This window comes from Pelobates fuscus, chromosome 2 (assembly GCF_036172605.1).
Source record: "Pelobates fuscus isolate aPelFus1 chromosome 2, aPelFus1.pri, whole genome shotgun sequence".
NCBI lineage: Eukaryota > Metazoa > Chordata > Amphibia > Anura > Pelobatidae > Pelobates > Pelobates fuscus.
In genome coordinates, this window is record NC_086318.1 from 248,431,194 (window position 1) to 248,452,090 (window position 20,897).

A 20,897-nucleotide genomic window follows, 5' to 3' on the forward strand; every position below is an offset into this window, starting at 1 on the left:
TATGTGTGTCTGTGTATCTGCATGTGTGTCTGTGTATCTGCATGTGTGTCTGTGTATCTGCATGTGTGTCATTCTGTATATTTGAATGTGTATCATTCTGTGTGTATGTGTAGCTGCATGTGTATCTGTATATGTGTCAGTGTCTGTATCTGTGTGTATCTGTGTATCTACATGTGGATCAGTGTATGCATCTGTATGTTATTGTGTGTATCTGCATGTATGTTTGTTTGTGTGTTAGTGTTTCTGTTTATCTGCATGTTTGTCAGTGAGTGTATCTGTGCATCAGTGTATGTAGGTGTGTCAGTGTGTATCTGCATGTGTGTCTGTGTATCTCTCTATGTATGTCTGTACCTGTGTATGAGTGCATATCTATGTATGTCAGTGTTTGCATCTGTATGTGTGTTAGTGTGTGTATTTTGTCTCAGTGAAAAATGAGAGGGCTAAGTGTGTGTGGTTTTTTTTTACATTTGTGTGGGCGTTGATGGTGTGATTGCATGCTAAGAAGAGGAAGGGCTAGGTCAAGGTGCTCCAAGCAAACACCTGCCCAGAGCCCAATCAGTATTAAAGACGGCCCTGTGCATATGTGAAGCACAAGTTTGAGAACCATTTTAAAGTCTGATCCTTTACTAAATAAAAAAAAAGTTGCTTTTGAATAAGCATAATGATTAAACAACTGAATTAAAAAAAGTTGCTTTTGAATAAGCATAATGATTAAACAACTGAATTAAAAAAGTTGCTTTTGAATTAGCATAATGATTACAATTTGTACAAGTATTACTTGAAAAACTAAAAAAGACTAGACAGATAAGAGCACAGGCTTTTTACATCATCTTTTGGTGTGGTTGTTGGAGGCCGCTCGATGTTAAAACCAATTTTTCCAGAAATCTACTTGAAGCCCCAAGGGGTCGCTGGTGTGGAAATAAAGAAAGAAGAAAGAGGAGGAGGGGTGGGGAGAAGACAGAGAAAAGAAATGAAAACAACTTTCTTTCCTACTTCTACACAGAACAAATCAAGCCTACTGTTTTAGTGGGAGAAGAAAATCGTAATCTGACACCATACTTAACCCTAAGGATAGTAATCGGTGCTCAGGATAAGCGAGGAGCCTGCTGCAGACTGCACACCTCATGCTGCCCTACAGCCCTGGAGAGGAAAGAGGTGGAGAGTGAGAAGAGCAAGAAAGGAGGAGAGAAACGGGGGAGGGCCGAGCAGGAGAAGATAGTGGGAAAGAAGAAGGAAGATAGGATAGCAAGGAGAGAGAGAGGCTGAGATAGAGCAAGATAGCGAGAGGGAGAGTAGCAGAGTCAATACCAAAGGAAGACAGAACGTTCAGAACTCGAGGGGAAGAATTAAAGTGAAGAAGGAAGAATCCTGCTGCAGCAGCCTGTCTTGTTTTAACACAGCGAGTGTCAGAGCAATGGAGAGGGAGATCTCCTGAATTAAAAAGCACTCAAAAACTCTGTCCAACTTCTCCAATGAACCAGAAAGCAGCCCTTGTCATCTTCAGGCGGATGGGTGACCTCTTCCTGCCTATCTGTGTAAGGAGGACATATAATGAAGAAGAACAGCAGCAGCAGCAGCAATAATTACCATAACAGTAACCATCATGTTCCCAAAAACAATGTCCACGGTACTGCAAATAAGTACTGGCTGTCCTTGGTGTCTCAGCGCTTCTCCCTGCGAGATTATGGTTTCTGCATGGCCACGCTGCTCCTCTTCTGCCTGGGTTCTCTCTTCTACCAGCTGAATGGTGGGCCCCCCCAGATTCTGATAGATCTCCGCCTGTACCTAGGTAAGGAACAATATAACAATGCGGTGGCCGAAAGATGGATCTCCTAGTATAAGACTACACATCTCATAATGCTTTGCCAGCATTTAGAATGGGAATTGTAGTCCTGCACTACCTGGAAAGTTAGCTTTCGGCCACCTTGGATGAAGCAGATTCTACAAGTCTCCTTTGACATTCTAGCTGTTGTGAACTACTTTTCCCACTATGCTCAGCCAGCCAAACGTAGCCCACAATGGCTGGAGTGTCCCAGGCTTAGCATTGACTACTTTGTGAACACATTTGTGACACCTTGTTTTTGAACTGTCTCCCCCCTCTTCCTTGACAGCTGGCTTGTTACATGCCGGGAAGCCCTTTTGCTGATTGTGTGTTCGGTGTAACTCTTCTGTGACCTGTGTGGTTTTCATGTGCTGTACACGTGTTATGTGGCAAAACTTCAAACACTGGCACGTGGAGCAGATAATACCATAATCCCTCTCTGAATGATTCTGAATGGATGTGTTTTTTTCTGGCAAACAGTTGCTGGACCTGTCCGCTTTAACCATATACAAGGAATCCTGCAAGCAATAGGTTCTTAAACTGCACAGCACGAAATGTCTCCGTTTCCTGTTTTGTGATGTACAGTTTAATAGCGTGCTGGAAGTGTATTTGCATAGTTTAGTGCATACCGCAATTTGTGCTTTAAATCTCTGATCTAGGTATGCTAAGTGGAGGTCATGGAACTATCAAAGTATTATACATAGTATTTATTTAGCATTCCTAATTAAATTAAATGTATAGTTTACATTTACATCATAGTTACTAGTTTATGACATTGCATCTGTGGAGATAAGGATATTCAGGTACTTTGTTACTTTCACATCCCAATATATAAGTTTCAAGATAAATGTTAAAATTAAACCTTTTAACTAGCTGCAAACCTTTCTGCATTTAAGGGCTTGATATGTGTTTTTATTTTTTTTCTAGCTGCTGTCTATTGTTTTTTACATGATATATAAGGCAGGTTGTGTTCAAAATATGCTGTTCTCAGTGGCAATACATTTATATGAAGTTGGATCACACTATAAATACACTGCTAAAACCATTATCTATGCATTTTTTATTTTGTAGGTTGTTTTGTTAGTAACAGTGATAGTCTGGCCATGTTGGCTGCTAGGCCTTCTTGTGAACATCTTTGGGAACCTCCTCATACTTATTAAAAATTTTATGTTAAAGGAATTTTATTTTTAAAGACACCAGGACAACTTCATTGAATGAACTTCACTTCAAGCCAGTTTAGAGATTTTTATAAAACAGAAGGGCAGAGAGGCATGGAGATTCGACACTGGGAAATTTTGGGGGGTTAAACCCATCGCGAAGGGTTTAATCCCCTTAATGTAAGCCAGTGCCAGGCACCTCCTGGCACCATATGAACTTTACTTCAGTGAAGTTGTTATGGTGCCCAGAGTGCTTCTTAAAAGTAGGTCTGTCACCTTCTGGGGTCTTTGCACATTTTGCTTAGATCAACCCAACCACCAATGGTGACTATACTGCTGGCAGTTGTGGTCGTGGCGTGCAAGAAAAAGTGTGTTTTAGTAACCCAAACCTGTTCCTCCACTCACTGGTACTCAGTAGCAAGTTGGTGTAATGAGCTTCATTTCATAGTGCTGTATAATGGGTATCAGGATTTGTTTGGGGAAAGCCTCAGTTGACATGATGTGAGTTAATTTGTCCTCATTTCAGCTGCAAAGAGGAATTCATAATCTGCATAATTCCACAATGATTCATTACTGTATTGGTTTCTCTCCTATAGTATTTGATTTCTAAATACATCAGGACAGCATTTTTCCTGTACAGACAATCATTATGCCTAGGTGATATCTGTCCAGAAAACCAGGGTGGATCTGTCAACTCTACCTAGCTGATGATTTGTGATTGGCGACGTCGATCCTTGTTCAAGCTGTGGAGCACTCAGATAACCTGATAATCTGATGGCGCTATATAAATAAAATAATAATAATATTAATAACATAAACGATGGCAATTAAAACTTGTGTTTATCAAATTGACTGCTTTGAGGGTTATTCAGTAAACACAGAATTGTAATGAATTGAAAATCAAATTGCAACATTTAGGCAAAATACTCTTTTTTGGTTCAGTACAACCCACTGTTTAGAATAAACGTCACAGGGTTGCTTCATTAAATGTCAAATTGTAAAGAATTGAAATCTGAACTACAACATTCAGAGTAAAATGTCCAAGCTGCCAGTATAGCAGAGTTGGAGAATTATATTTCCAGTTTTACTATTATTCATTCAATTTGGCCATTTCTAAAATTTGCAGTTTAGTGACTATACACTTATCAGCCTAAACATTAAAACTAATGACAGGTGATGTTAATAACATTGATGATGTCGTTACAATGACATCTGTCAAGGGGTGGGATATATTAGACAACAAGTGAACAATCATTTCTCAAATTTCATGTGTTGGAAGAAGGAAAAATGGTCAAGCAAAAAGATCTGAGTGGCTTTGATAAGGGTCAAATAGTTATGGTAGATGATTGGATCAGAGCATCTCCAAAATGGCAAGTCTTGCGGGGGGTGTCGGCAGTAGGCAGTGGTTAGTACACAACAAAAGTGGTGCAAAGAAGGCTCGAAGGCTCGAAGGCTCATTGATGCAAATGGGGAGAAAAGGCTAACCCGTCAGCTTTGATCACACAGAAGAGCATCCGTAGCTAAAAATACTTAAAAACCTAATGCTGGCCATGATAGAAAGGTGTCAGAACCGACAGTGCATCAGAGTTTGCTGCATATGGGGTTGCGTAGCCGCAGACTGGTCAGAGTCTTCATAATTCAGAGAAAAGGCGGTGTTTACATTGCCCCTAGGGACACCTCCAAGTTGCCACTCCTTAGATGGCCACTGGAGGGGCTTCCTGGCTCAGGACTGCACAGTAAGCAGCCCTGCTGTTCCGCGTCCCTTATGCTCTGCATTGAGAAGCTGAATGTTCCTCATAGAGATGCATTGGCACCTTACGGGAAAGCAGTGGATTGGCTAAAAATCGGCCATTTTGATGATGTCACAAAGGGGGCAGAGCCAGCGCTGGAGGATCCACGCAATGCTGCAAATATGGTGAATTTTAAACTTTTATAGAGGGGCTAAAAGTGGTGAGTTTAGCACTATAGGGTCAGAAATACATGTTTCTTTTCCTAACTCTATAGTGATCCTGTAAAGGTGTTGCATTTGCCTCCAAACTCCCCAGATCTCAATCAGGTTGCGCATGTGCTGGGATGACAAATCCAATTGATGGAGGCCCCACCTCGCAACTTGCAGCACTTAATGGAAATGCTGCTGATGTCTTGCTGCCAGCTACCATAGGACACATGCAGAGCTCTTTTGGAGTCCTGCCTCAAGACATCAGAGCTGTTTTGGTAGCACAACGAGACCTGCATGATATTAGGCAGGTGGTTTTAATGTCGTGGCTGATCAGTGAACATATTTATAGTATTCTGGTATTATTGCTGTTACTTGTACTATTAAATTATTTTGTTAGAGTAACTGTTTTGCTAAAGGAAGAGAAATACAAAATGCTTGAAATAGAAATCCCATCCTAGGATTTCTTTCCTGCAGGTTAATATCCAATATGTACAGCTCCAAGTAATGGATTCTGCATTCTGAGCTATTTGTTCAGAATTCTTTACTGCATTGGTACATTTTTTGTACATTTTCAGACAACGCTAATCCATTAGTGGCAGTGATACAGAGGAAACAAGCGTATTCCATCAGTGCTAACATTAATGATTACAATAAATCATTGGCCTGGGGCATTTGCCAGTGTGGTCAGTCCCATTCATTGGTTGGTATGGGGGAGTACCAGGTCAAATGTCTCCTCCCAAGAAGCCAGTTGAAATTGTCTGTCTTGCAGCATGGTCTAACTAAAGGGTTATCCCCACTCTGTGCTCAAATACCCACATCCACGCTATTAACATAAATATACTTGCTCCACATACAGGGCAAAGGAGGTATTTAATTGATTTGTCAGGCATAAATTAGGGCACCTGTTTCAGTGTCATAGCAGGAGCTGACACTAAAGTGTGTTCAGGCATTTTGTCACTGGATGCCTATTTGTTAATGTGTGCATCTGTATTTGCATGGATGTGTCCACTTTTTACAGTCAACCAGTGCCCCTCACGGGTTTGGGCTCTGATCCACGGGATAATTAAATTGGCCTTGAAATACCTGGTTATGTAAAATGTATTTAGAAACATTAAAGGCACTTAGATAATTTTATCTCAATAAATGTAATCCAAATTTAACCCTCATAGAGACCAATTCATTGGTACACCGTGGGATTTTGCAACTCATGGGCCCTTTCTTCCCAATGCTTTCCTAGTAGGCAAACTCACTTTCTGAATCCTCTACATCTATAGGCAGAGGAACATTATGAACATTATGGTGTTTAGAAATACATCTTTATATTCCCAACGCTATAGTGTTCTATTAAATCAGTTTTATTTTGCAGTATGATAAGAAAGATAATTATTTAGTTTATAAAATATGCGCTTTTTTATTATGACTGTTATTATTTTTAAAGCTCCAACAAATTTGTCTATGCTGTTCAATAGGTGGACTGACAAACAAGTAATTGCAACAAGACATGTTGGACATACAGGAATGGAAGATTCTGAGAGTCCTGTTTAAACAAGCTCAAATGCTAAGGTTTATGAGAGCATATGCAAAATGCCAACCCATATGTTTTAGATTTGTAAACAGACACAAATCTGAAGGTTTATTTTAATATCTATGCATTAATATGGTGGTTATTGGATTGTTAGGTCAAATATTAACTAGAATGAATTACAAATGGAATTCTGTGTTCTCCCAACATAGAAATACAGTTAACTATTTGTTTGACATGGAGGTTATTCATTTAAATCTTTGGATACCTCACTGACAGTCAAAGAGTTAAAAAGGGATTATTTATATCAATGCCTACAGCACATTAAACATTTTCCTAGTGCATTACTATGTATCCCATGTAACTATGGTGATGTTCTTAGATGCATATTATGTGATTTTAGAACATCAATTTTTATTGTGTATACCTCATTCCTGTAATGCTGCATACATTCATATATATCTACTGCAAATGATGCAGAGACAATTTTGTTTTGAGATATCTATCTACCCGTCGTCATCTCTCCCAAAAGTTAAGAGATTTATTTTAATTTTGTAAAAATTCTAAATTTATATTTATAGTGCTAGGTTCATAAATTTTTTTTGTTGATGATAAAACATGTATTTAGAGTAGAGGCAAATGGTTGGTCTGTCTGTCTGTCTATCATGCGTCAGTGTATTTAAAGAAGATTTAGTACTTGGATACTACTTATCACACATTACCGTTACAGTAGTTCTAAGTGCTGTTCTAAGGTCTTTACAGTTTTACGTGTCTATATCTTACATGTACAAGGTTTAGATATAAACTGAAGGAGAAGTGATGTTCTTCATCTGATAAGCCGAGAAGCTGGGTCATGTTTTCAAAAGGAATAAAATATTTACGATGCAATTCTGACATGAGAACAGATATGGAATTTTTCCATAAGCTGTGAATGAATGAAAAATACTGTATTAAAAATCTTTTAGCAGTTGGGTGGAAGAAAGTGTGTGCGTGAATATATATATATATATATATATATATATATATATATATATATATATATATATATATATGTATATGTATGTATATATATGTATATATCTATATATGACAGAAGCCAATCAACAAGATGCATACACAACATTTTAAGTGAAAATAACAAGCCACATTATTTATTGCGTTTAAAGGAACACTGTAATGTTAAAGGAGAACACTAAAGCGTTAGGAATACAAACTTGCACTCCCAAAACTTTAGTGTCCCTGTCCCTAGTAAAATACAAGCCCCCCCCCACACCCTGTTTGTGATAACAATTCATGGATTATGGAGATGGTTAACTTATTTTTTTTTCCAGAGCAAAGATTCCTATTGTGCTGCTTATCTCTCATCCACTAGTGAAGTCATGGAGAAGAAGTGGCATGGTACAAATCAATGCTCCTCATAGAGGACCATTACGGACTTGATGCATATGTGCAGTAAGCACCCCATGTGCATCCAAGCTTCATAATAGTAAAGCATTAAATGAATGCTTTCCCATGGGGGCTTCTGCTTAAAGTATTACTTGGTCAGTGCTGCGGAAGAGTCTTTGGTGGCTATCAATATAACAGCCACTAGAGGATGATTTAAAGGGACACTATAGTATATTCAGAGAAAAGGCAATGTTTACATTGGTGCCCATGAACACCTATAGTGGCAATCACTTGAGGTGTTTCCTATCTCAGTGCTGCATTGTGTTCAGCATCTCCACACTCTTCATACACTTCCCTATGTGAAATGGATTAGCTGAGATGAGCTGTGGCAAGACTGGTGCGGTGATGAAGAAAAGTTAACTACCTTCTCACTGCAATCTGAGAGGGGCTGGAGACCTAGAATGCAAATTTTAACTTTGCAGTCTTAAAAAATATATGTGCGTATATGTGTTTGTGTGTGTATATAACATTATAATGCGTACTCTATGTCCAGTTCAATGCTTATCAGAGACAAGTATTGGAGACATAGTAAAGTTTGTGCTTCTCATGGAGAAGCTTTAACCCACTGCTTCACTGTAAGAATTAGCTGTATGTGATGACATCAGAACGTGAAGTTGTTTGAAAATCCAAAGGTCCTAAAAGGAAAGGGCCTCTGGTGACTATGGTAACAGTCACTAAGTGTGTCTTTATACAAATATGAACATTGCTATTTCTGAGAAATGTTCTGTGCTGTAAAGTGGGGCATCTATGCCTCCAAAACCACAACATTAAATGAACACCATAGTGCTAAAATACATACTTAGGTGGCTGCGTCCATCTCTGTGGAGTTATAAGGTGTTTAAACTAACATTTTCTCTCTCTCAGTCTTGATGATCTCAGACAAACAAATGCTTTCTTATAGGAAAGCATTGGGAGGCTATTGCGCATGAACAGCCAAATGCTGCGCTGCGCTTATCCACATCATCTCTTTAGAGAGTGTTCAGCCGCTTCATGCAGCGTGTACACACCTCTAGTAGCCAACTGAGTAGCTGTTATACTCGGGAGACTTCGCTGAACACAAATATTAGTGTTTCAAAACAGTAAAACGTATCACAACAATATCATCAGTGAAAGTGCCATTTGTGTGTGAAACATGCAAAAAAACTTCACTTTCACTGATGATCTCATCATTGTAATACATTTTACTGTTTTAAATCACTAATATTTGTATTCAGCGAAGTCTCCTGAGTAAAACTGTACCCCTCATGTACAGGTTTTTGGGTGTCTTGGAAAGTTACAGGGTTAAATATAGTGCTAGCAAATTACATTCTCTGGACTTTCGGCCTGGGTTGTCATGGCAGGTCCCCCAAATTGCATCAATAAAATTACTTAATTATGTAAAAATATTACATAAATATGCACGTAGAATTTAAATATGTATACATATTTATATATTTCAAGTCTATGTGTATATTTATGAAATTATTTATGTAATTATGTATATAAACATATGTATATTTCATATTTGTTTTAATTTATTTATATATACAGATATATATATAATTTCATTTTAGGTGTATTTTGATATTAATATATATATATATATATATATATATATATATAAATATCAAAATACAGTTAGAATAACATTACACACTATATATAAATATTGTATTTTTAATTATTATTTATTTTGTATTATATATATATATACATATAATATAGTTATTTTATATATTATCTATATATATATATATATATATGTGTGTGTGTGTGTGTGTGTGTGTGTAATTTAATTATAAGTGTTTTTTATATTAATATATGTATATATTAATATAAAAATACACTTCGTATGACAACATATATATATATAAGATATATTTATATATATATATATATATATATATATATATTTATATATATATATATCATATATACACATACATATATATATATATATATATATATATATTTATTTACTTATTAACATTATTATTCTTTTTTATTTAACAGATGCAGGGAGATTGCCTGTCAGTTCAGGCAGTCCCCCTGCAGGCAGATGCCTGGACGCCTATTGCGGCCATCTGACCGCTCTGTTAGAGCAATCACATGGCCAGCAGAGGCCTAATCTGCTTAGGGGGGACTACCTGGGCTGTCAGGCAGTCCCCCCAGACCGGGAGCAGTGTGGAACGCCGGTGGTAGGGACGGTGGCGATCGGGTAAGTAATAATTAACATTATGACATTATGACATTAGGACCGTCATTAGTCCTCAAGAGGATGTTTCTGATGACGGTCCTGAACAGTCATCGGTCCTCAAGGGGTTAAATGTAATAATTAAAACATACTTACCTGAAGATTGCCGCTGCCTCTTCGCAAATCAGTGTCAAATAGACAAGAGTAGGTGAGACATGCAGCTTGACAACACAAATAAATCACCCAGCATTCCACAATGAGTGACATACATGTGATTTTATTAAAGACACGGAGGCTCATATTATGCATAACTCTTTCTTTATTTCCTCAGCAGCAAAGATAGAGGAATATAAATATTGTCAAAAAAAATGAAAGAAAAACTGTATAGGCATAACGGGTAGCCAATCACATGGTAGAGGAAGTGGCTATATAAGTCCTGTGTCTCCCACAATCCCCCTCTTTCTTTGCTGCTTCCTCAGACAGATAAGTACTTTTGTTCTCTCTGACTCAAATTTGATGATCGTTTATTTGTATGATATTTCATTGTATAATATTTACGATTGTTTAATTATCTGTTACCACTAGCGTTCCCCCTGGGACCCCCTTGGTGCTTTTCTCCCCCTACCCGGGGATTTCTGTAACCTGCCTGTTCTATCCCCCTCGTGCTCCCGCACGACTCCCGGCTCTGTGCTTTTGCCGCAACTGCTCTGTTGTCGACCGCGGCTGCGCACACATCCCTCCCCGCTCGCGGGCGGGCTCGGCGGATCGGGTGCACGAGCCCCTTCCCCCGCCGGGTGCCCAGTCGCGTGCGCCTTCCCTCACGTGCGGCGGCCATCTTGGGCGGACCTCGTTCCTTCCCCTGTGCTGCCGTGCGGTCACCTTTGCTTTGCCGGGTCCCCTGGGAACGCTAGACGGTCTGTGTGTTTCGTTTTCTGTGGGTTACTCAACCCTTTTGCTCTTCTTACCACCTTAGTGTCATTTAGCAGTATTTAATTGCCCACTGCCACTTTGCAGCATGCAGGATAGGGAGGATGGGCCTGCGGGTCCCCCTGGGGACTTCCGCTCAGACAGCGCTGAGGGCGCTATGGCCTCCCAAGAATTTCAGGCCATGCTGGAAGCCACTATGGCCTCCTCCATTCAGAAGGCTATTGCCTCGGCCATGGGAGCTGTTACTACTTCATTTTCACAATCGATGCACTCCCTGGTTTTGCCTACTCTGGCCTCCCCCGCCCCTACGGGCGTGGGGTCCCCCTCCCCTGCTCAGACTGTGCCTGGAGCCCGTAAGGCGAAGGCCAAGTCAAAACACGTCGGCTCCCACTCCTCGATGCAGGTTTTACCTGCCATGACTGACACGCTTGAGGCGGTCACAGATGGCGCGCACCCCACGCGCAAAAGAGCCCCTGGCCGGGCTAAAAAGGCTAGATTATGGAAACGGGCTAGAGCCCTTGATGATGGGTCGGATACCGACCGGAGTGTGGAGGAGGAATCCGACTATATGGAGTATGACTCCTTTGGTGATGACGATGTGTCTGGCGAGGATTTGCCCCTTACGGGCGCTAACCCATCGGAGCCCTCCGCCAAGACCCGGGGTCCAGTCTTAGGCCCCTCCGGGGTTGACGACACTATTCTTGATCCTCAGGGTAACCCCCTGTTCGACCCAGACGACCTACGTCACCCCCGGTCCGCTGAATGGGTTCCCCCGGATCATATTGCCCAGTATGTGGCCAAACGTATCCGCACACCCCTTTCCAAAGAAGGCCGCAACAAGCTGCGGGCCGAATGCCCTCGCCCTTCTCTCCCGGGCGCTGCGGGTAAAACACCAGATATTGACCCACAGATTGCCCAGTTCCTGGGTAAGTCGGGCTGGAAGCCCAAAAAGGGCCTTGACAATTCCCTGAAGGGATGCCAGGACAAGATCCTGGACACACTAGGGCCCCTCTCGAAGCTCTATGAGCTTCTAGATACTGCTAAAACTGGGGATTCAGTTTTGGACGTGGACGTGGCCATTGGTTGGGTCCAACGGGCCATTTGCTTGCTGGGAAACGCCAATACGGCGATATCTGCGGAGAGACGTAAGGCGATATTACTAAAAATCGACCCTAAACTGGCCACTATGACTGTGGCGGAGCCTGACCCGACTGAAGAGGGTTTACTGTTTGGCACCTCCTTCGTTAAAGACATGGGGTCATATGTCAAGACCTTCACGGCGATTGACAAGGCGCAGGCGAGCATGAAGCGTGTGTTCGCGCCTAAGGTTTTTGGAGGGGCCGGGCGTAACAGGAACCGTCCACCCGGCCGGGGTTTCCGAGGCGCATTTCGCGCTACCAGAGGTTCCTTCTTTCCCTCCCGGGGATTTCAGGACCAAAGAACCCCTCCTTTCTTCCCAGCCAGAGGTCGAGCTTGGGGCTCCAGATACCCCCGCAGCGGTGCCACCAGCAGACGTCCTTACGGTGAGTACCCTTTCTTCCCCTCCCGTTCAGGTAGCAGGGAGACTGGCCTTATTTTACCGAGAGTGGGCTCAGCTCACCTCGGATACTTGGGTTCTACAGTGTGTAAAGGGGTATCGCCTAGATTTTGTTTCAATGCCTGTCCAGTTCTACTCCCCCAGAGAACTGTCCCTTCCACGGGAACAAGACGAGATGATCTCCGCGGAGGTCGGAGAGATGCTCTCCAAGGGCGCTATAGAGGAACTGCCGTTCGCCGCCAAGGGCTTTACGAGCAATCTGTTCCTGGTGCCCAAGAAAGGAGGCGGAGTTCGCCCCGTAATAAATCTTCGTCCCCTCAACGCCTTCCTACGTTACCAGCACTTCCAGATGGAAGGTATTCACTGCCTCAGGGACCTTCTGCGCCAGTCGGACTGGCTTGCCAAACTAGACCTGAAGGACGCCTACTTCACGGTCCCCATCGCTATAGAATTCAGAGATTATCTCCATTTCACATGGCACGGGCGGCGTTGGCGTTTTACCTGCCTGCCTTTCGGTCTCTCTTCAGCCCCTTGGTGCTTCACCAAGCTTCTGAAGCCTGTGGTGGCGTTCCTCCGTACCCGAGGGGTTCGCCTCATTGTTTACCTGGACGACATTCTGATTTTGTCCCAATCGAAGGAGGATCTCCTTCTACACCTAGAATGGACTACCACCCTGCTACAGAAGTTGGGTTTCCTGATCAACTGGGACAAATCGGTCCTAGATCCCGCCCAGTCCATAGAGTTCCTGGGGTTCAGAGTGGACTCCGTCCAACAGTTCCTGTTCCTACCAGGTTCCAAAGTAAAAACCATTCAGAAGGAAATTCGAAGAGCTCTGCGCGTCGCAGACTTGTCCATCAGACAGCTGGCGAGAGTAATTGGCCTTCTCGCGGCCTCTATTCAGGCAATCTTCCCGGGCCCACTACACTACCGGGCCCTCCAGCGACTCAAAGGGTCACACCTTCGGTCAGGTCACTCCTACGAGTCTCGGATACGCTTGGACGCAGAGTCCAGAGACGAGTTGGTGTGGTGGTTAGCACACATGGAGGCGTGGAATGGGAGAGCCATCTTCGGCTCCATCCCGGACGTGGTGATCGAATCAGATGCCAGCTTACACGGCTGGGGTGCTCGTTGTGGCGACGTTTCCACAGGAGGCAGATGGTCCGACGTGGAGAAATCATTGCACATCAACTGCCTAGAGCTCCTGGCTGGAGCTTTCGCGATCCGCAGTCTTACCCCAGGACGGGCGAATTGCTACGTTCTCCTCAAGATGGACAATGTATCAGCGGTCCGCTACATAAACCACCTGGGGGGTACGAAGTCCAAGATGTTGGCAATTCTGGCGAAAGACTTCTGGCAATATTGCCTCTCCAACAACGTCTCGGTGACAGCGGAACACATCCCGGGACTAGACAATTCGGGAGCAGATTGGAATTCCAGACACTTAAGAGACTCTGGAGATTGGCGTCTACACACTTCGGTGTTCCGAAGCCTGGACATGTTGTGGGGAAAGTTCCGGATGGATCTGTTCGCATCTCGCCTGAACACTCAGCTGCCGAAGTTCTTCAGCTGGAGGCCGGATCCGGCAGCGGTGGCGACCGATGCCTTCCTTCAAGACTGGCCAGGGGGCCTGCTATACGCATTCCCTCCATTCAACATGATAGCTCGCACGATCTCGAAATTGGTTCGCCACGACTGTCGTGTAGCGTTAATCACCCCGCTTTGGAGATCTCGACCATGGTTTCCCCGCTTGATGGAGTTGTCGATCGATTATCCTCGGTTGATTCCAATCTTCCAGGACCTCCTTCTGGACCCGGATGGGAACCCGCACGAACTAGTATTGCAACGCCAGCTACCACTGATAGCATGGTTCCTTTCAGGGGACCTTGGATTGTCCCAGACGTTCCGCAGACAACTCTCCTACTCCTCGATAACGCTTGGGCCCCAGGCACTCGAACAGCCTATCGGGCTTCATGGAGATCGTGGTCTGGTTGGTGCTTGGAACGGGCAGTGGATCCCGTATCTGCCCCTTTGCCTTTGATCCTCGAGTTTCTCACGTCCCTGTTTGACTCGGGCAAGGCGTACCGCACGATTAACCTCTCCCGCTCGGCTATCTCGGCCGGACACAAGGGTTTGGATGGTTCCCCTGTCGGCAGGCATCCTTTTGTGTGTCGTCTTCTCAAGGGTATCCGCCTTGCGCGCCCTCCTCGGCCTCGCTTCTCTGCCTTTTGGGACGTTAACATAATGTTGCAGTTCCTCTCCTCTTGGTACCCTAATCAGGAGCTGTCTTTGAAACGCCTGTCATCCAAGTTGGTGATGTTACTCTGTTTGATCTCTTGCAAGAGGGTCTCCGACGTCAGGGCCATGGATTGGGACGCCATTGCATTCACCCCTGAAGGTGTTACTTTTGATATATCCAGGAGGACTAAATCTGCATCCAAGTCCTTTTCGTATCCCAGGTTTCCTGGCTGTCCGGCGCTCTGCCCGGTGGATTGCCTCAGAGTTTATCTGGATGTCACGAGTTCCCTTCGCTCTGCTGATCTCCACGATTTATTCGTATCTTTCAAGTCGCCTTATCGACCGGTTTCTACACCTACCCTGGCACGTTGGATTCGGGAATTATTATCCTCTGCGGGTATAGACACCTCTGTGTTTACGCCCCATTCTGTACGGGGAGCGATGGCCTCTAAAGCCTCCTCGGTCGGATGTCGTCTGGAGGATATCATGCGGGCGGCAGATTGGTCCAGCGAATCGACTTTTAGAGATTTCTATTTCAGACCTATTGAACACATCGCATCTCGAATAGTTGCACAGCTTTGAACTTGCATAATATGAGCCTCCGTGTCTTTAATAAAATTCCCAGATTTTACTAGTAACATGACGTAAAGTCATGATTTTATTAAAGACACGGAGGCGAGTATTATTCCCTCCCGCCCTCCCGGTGTGGAATGGGGATACGAGATGCTTGAGACTCTACGGATTTGTTCTTGTTCAATAGGTATGTATTGATTATGTATTGATTAGGTATTGATTATGTATGTTTATTTATATGATTGGATGGTTTGATACATCTTTTATGTTCACTAAATTATTTATCCTTTGTATTTCAGAATCCAGCTTCCTTGTTTGTGACTCCTTATGATACTGTTTGGTAAGTCTACAGTTTTGAGTCTGGAAATTACCATATTTCTCTGTCTTTTTTAGCTTGATGTTGTCGCATTGTTCCTGTTTCCTGTGCTGATCAAGTAGGACATCGTTTCTTCTTACCTGGTCTTCGGTTTTCGCAAGAAAGAGGGGGATTGTGGGAGACACAGGACTTATATAGCCACTTCCTCTACCATGTGATTGGCTACCCGTTATGCCTATACAGTTTTTCTTTCATTTTTTTTGACAATATTTATATTCCTCTATCTTTGCTGCTGAGGAAATAAAGAAAGAGTTATGCATAATACTCGCCTCCGTGTCTTTAATAAAATCATGACTTTACGTCATGTTACTAGTAAAATCTGGGAATTTCTGTTTAAAGCAGCCACATTTTCCATTTCCAGTTGTCTTTTTCTTTCGAATGTATCTTTAAAAAAAAACAAACAAAAAAAAACTTTAGGTTATTGCTACATTATGTTTAGAGAGTGTTTTGGAGGTCATCATGTTTTTTTTAAAACATTTTTCTTTGCCCCGCTGTATAGATAACAGTCTCCCTGGATTTCCATTTTCTTTGACGACTTGCCACACTCAAGATAATACTGTAAAAATAAAATGCAATGAAATCATTTTTTTTTTTCAAATGTCCTCTTATAGTCTTTTGTGAAAATAGTCTTACATTAACTGACATTGAAGAAAATAAGATTCGATGGCCATATATTTGACAATCACGTTGTCTTTATAAGTAGCTAGAGTATTGATCTGTTCACAAAACCCCTACCTTTAGTTGGTACTTAGCAATCATCTTTTGCTATACAGGATGGTTTCTTTTATTGGCTGTTTTCTATTTCTCGCTAATTCAAAACAGCATAAAAACGACAACAAACAAAGCAACCTTAAACTCTTACACTGTTTCTTTACCTTTCTTCTTTATTGACGACATTGAGACATTTCACGGGTCTCTTAAATTCAACAATGCTTGCAAAGATTAGGCTTTAAAATATTTGTAATCCTAGGCTTTAAAATATTTGCCATTTTTCACTAACCACAACTGTATATGTACACCAGTTACTGAATGCTTTAAAATCAATTGTAACTTTTTGTTGGCTGCAGAAATAAAGTCATCTTGTACTAATTTTGCAGAGCCCGCAGACACAATTTATGCATGACATGGAGATTTTCTTTGTGATTTAACTTCCTTTTTGTTGCAACTAAAGAAACATTAAATTGATTAGGAATTTTTATTGGCACAAATAGTGATAATCAACATCAAAATCTTATTCAGTTTAAATGATACATTTGTATTACAATGTATTGTATAAATTCATAGACACTTTGAACACATGGCAAAAATTATTATCTTACCATTCATAAAACAGGGTACCTTGATTTAGTTGAAGTTGTCATGCTGACCGTAGTGTTCTTTTAAAATAACTGCCAGGGGATTTTGATATAATTGATGTACAGAAGATCTGCAGGTTGAGAACTTAATTGTATCTATTCTTCTACTACAAAAATCCATCTCCTTTTCCAACTGACAATTATTACATTCGTATTCCACCAGCCTGTGACTTTAGGGACACATTCTTCCATACCTGCAGTGAATAATGTCATTAAGTGACACATGCCTCTTATTAATTTTAAGGAACAGCTTGTCGGATGTTCAGTAACTCTCATTTTAGTTCCCTAGGTGATTTCTTTCCTCAGAAAAGCATTGATTCATTTTAAGAATATATTAAAGAAATCTTTATATAGTGCCTGCATTAACAGATGTGTGGTTAGACCAACACACTAAGCTCAGTGTTTATCTAGGAAATACATTCTAGGTTTAAAAATATCAGGAAGTTTTACTTTACTGTGAGGGTAGTGGATGCATGGAATAGCCTTCCAGCTGAAGTGGTAGAGGTTAACACAGTAAAGGAGTTTAAGCATGCGTGGGATAGGCATATGGCTATCCTAACTAGAAGATAAGGCCAGGGACTAATGAAAGTATTTAGAAAATTGGGAAGACTAGATGGGCCGAATGTTTCTTATCTGCCGTCACATTCTATGTTTCTAGTAATGAAAGTCTTTTTTAACAAATAATGTTCAGTTAACTGACATGTTCAAGTAACTGGTTTTGTTTAACAGGTATTTGATTAGCACAATAGCTAGCAAAGAGATAATCACATGCAAGCCTATCATTGTTTAGACTGGCTAATGATGCAAATCATCGTAACTGCAATGATGTACATGAGTAAGAGCTCATATTTCATTCTATAAACAGATATTGAAAAGCAACAGGGAAATAAATTGTATACTTCTGCTCTCTGTACTCCTTGCCCCACCAAACATTTATTAGGGCAAGGGAAAAAAGGACCAAATGTGGACCAGCTTGGTATGACGACTGGTTTGTGAACCACTGGCCTAGGGGTAACCGGTACTGCAGGGAACACTCTGTGGCTGTACTTTATCCACCCTGGAATTTTCCACTTACACCTAGAGCAGGGGTAGGGATCGACCGATATTGATTTTTTTAGAGCCAATACTGCTAATCTATGAACTTTTAGGCCGATAACAGATAGCTTACTGATATTCTGTACATTTACCGTAAATTTTTATTTTTTTGCAAATCTTTTTTTAAGTGGTAAATGCACAAAATACACATGCCAGTCAGATTTATTTTATGTTTTCAAGAATATTTATATGTCTGTGTAGTGGATGCAGTGAGAGTATTTGATTAGTAAATGCAGTGTGTGTGTGTGTGTTTGTGTAGTCCTGCTGGTCATTCCGATCTAGCACCCCCCGGACCGGTGCGCCCTAAGGCAGCCGCTTGTGCCGCCTTATGGACACGCCAGCCCACTCATTAATTATTGGCATTGCCGGTGATTATCGGACGATACCGATACTTACAAAAAAATCAAAATATATATCAGCCGATAATATCGGCAAAAACGATAATCGCTCGATCCCTTAGCAGGGGTGTCCAAAAGGTAGATCCAGGGCTCGAGTCCTGCAGGAACGCAAGGGAACAGCGTTCCTGCACTTTTTCCAAAGCAGGAACGCCGTTCCCGCTAGTGATCCTGCAGGACCTGCCCTGTTACCTGCACACAAGGGCCATCACACGCTGTGTTCCCTCTCCAGCTCTAACTCTCACGAGACCCGCGGCCGTTAGAGCATTGCTACGGGTTACCATGGCAACGCTCCGCACAGGCGAGTCTCGCGAGAGTTAGAGCTGGAGAGGGAACACAGCGTGTGATGGCCCCTGTGTGCAGCGGCTGCTTCCCTCCACCGGACCACCAGGCGATCTCCCCCCTCCCTGACAAAGTAAAAAGCAGGGAGGGGGGAATAAAACAAATAAAATATAAACACATAAAGTTAAAATAAAAAGGCTTCTCCCACACACACATCATCCAACACACGCACACACAATCCAGCACACGCACACACATCATCCAGCACACACACACATCATCCAACACACGCACACACAATCCAGCACACACACACAATCCAGCACACACACACATTATCTAACACACACACACAGATCATCCAACACACGCACACACAATCCAGCACACACACACACACACACACATCATCTAGCACACACACACACATCATCCAGCACACACACACACATCATCCAACACACACACACACACATCATCCAGCACACGCACACACACAATCCAGCACACACACACAATCCAGCACACACACACATCATCCAGCACACACACATCATCCAGCACACACACATCATCCAGCACACACACACATCATCCAGCACACACACACATCATCCAGCACACACACACATCATCCAGCACACACACACACACATCATCCAACACACACACACATCATCCAACACACACACACACATCATGCAGCACACACACATCATGCAGCACACACACACACACTATCCAGCACACACACTTCATCCAGCACACACTGCATTCATTATACACAATCTGCACTCATTACAAACACACTACATTCACTATACACATTGTACTCACTACACACACTACATTCACTATACACACTCTGCATTCATTATACTCACTACACACTACATTCACTATACACACTCTGCATTCACTACAAACACACTACATTCATTATACACACTGCACTCACTACAAACACACGACATTCATTATACACACTCTGCACTCACTACAAACACACTACATTCATTATACACACTCTGCACTCACTACAAGCACACTACATTCATTATACACACTGCACTCACTACAAGCACACTACATTCATTATACACACCACACTCACTACAAACACACGACATTCATTATACACACTGCATTCACTACAAACACATTACATTCGCTATACACACTCTACACTCACTACAAACACACTACATTCACTATACACACTTTGCACTCACTACAAACACACTACATTCATTATACACACTGCACTCACTACACACACTACATTCATTATACACATTCTGCACTCACAACAAACACACTACATTTATTATACACACTACACTCACTTCAAACACACTTCATTCATTATACACACTATGCACTCACTACAAACACACCACATTTATTATACACAATCTGCACTCACTACAAACACACTGCATTCATTATACACACTCTGCACTCACTACAAACACACTACATTCATTATTCATACGCTGCATTCACTACAAACACACTACATTTATTATTCATACGCTGCATTCACTACAAACACACTACATTCATTATACATGCACTGCACTATATGCAAAGGAGTGTAATTTTTTATTTATTTTTTAAAGGGGGGGGGGGGAATCTTGGGTGAGTTCCCACACTTTTTTCCCCAGGACTTGACCCCTGGGTAGATCCCCAGATGTTGTAGAACTACAACTTCATTGATGCTTTGCATGCATTTAGAATGTTTTTAGAATGACAAAGCATCATGGTAGCTGTAGTTGTAAAACATCTGGGGATCTACCTATTTGGCACCCCTGACCTGGAGGATTTGTCTTAATCAGCAGTTCACAATAGGAGTGGACTTGCCTTGACTTATGTCTACACATGCAAGAATTTTAGGTTTTATTTATTATGTTGTTTCTTACTATTTTATTTTCTAAATAATATAAGTTCATATTGTAGCAAAACCATATGTACAATATGCAAGCAAAACTTTTAAATGACAAAGGTGTTGTTTGTATTGAATTCAAAGCAAGTGTAGATGTTTACTGCACCAATAAGACTTT

The 20,897-nt window shown here is 42.0% G+C and overlaps 1 protein-coding gene across 1 annotated transcript in view; it reads left to right on the forward strand.

The window, feature by feature from the left end:
• Positions 1–1,325: 1,325 nt before the first annotated feature.
• Positions 1,326–20,897, forward strand: part of UST (uronyl 2-sulfotransferase) — a 352,805-nt gene continuing 333,233 nt past the window's right edge. The window contains exon 1 of the mRNA XM_063443329.1: positions 1,326–1,789. Within this exon, the coding sequence (XP_063299399.1) occupies positions 1,552–1,789 (238 nt within the window). The 5' untranslated portion in view covers positions 1,326–1,551. The remainder of the gene's footprint in view (positions 1,790–20,897) is intronic.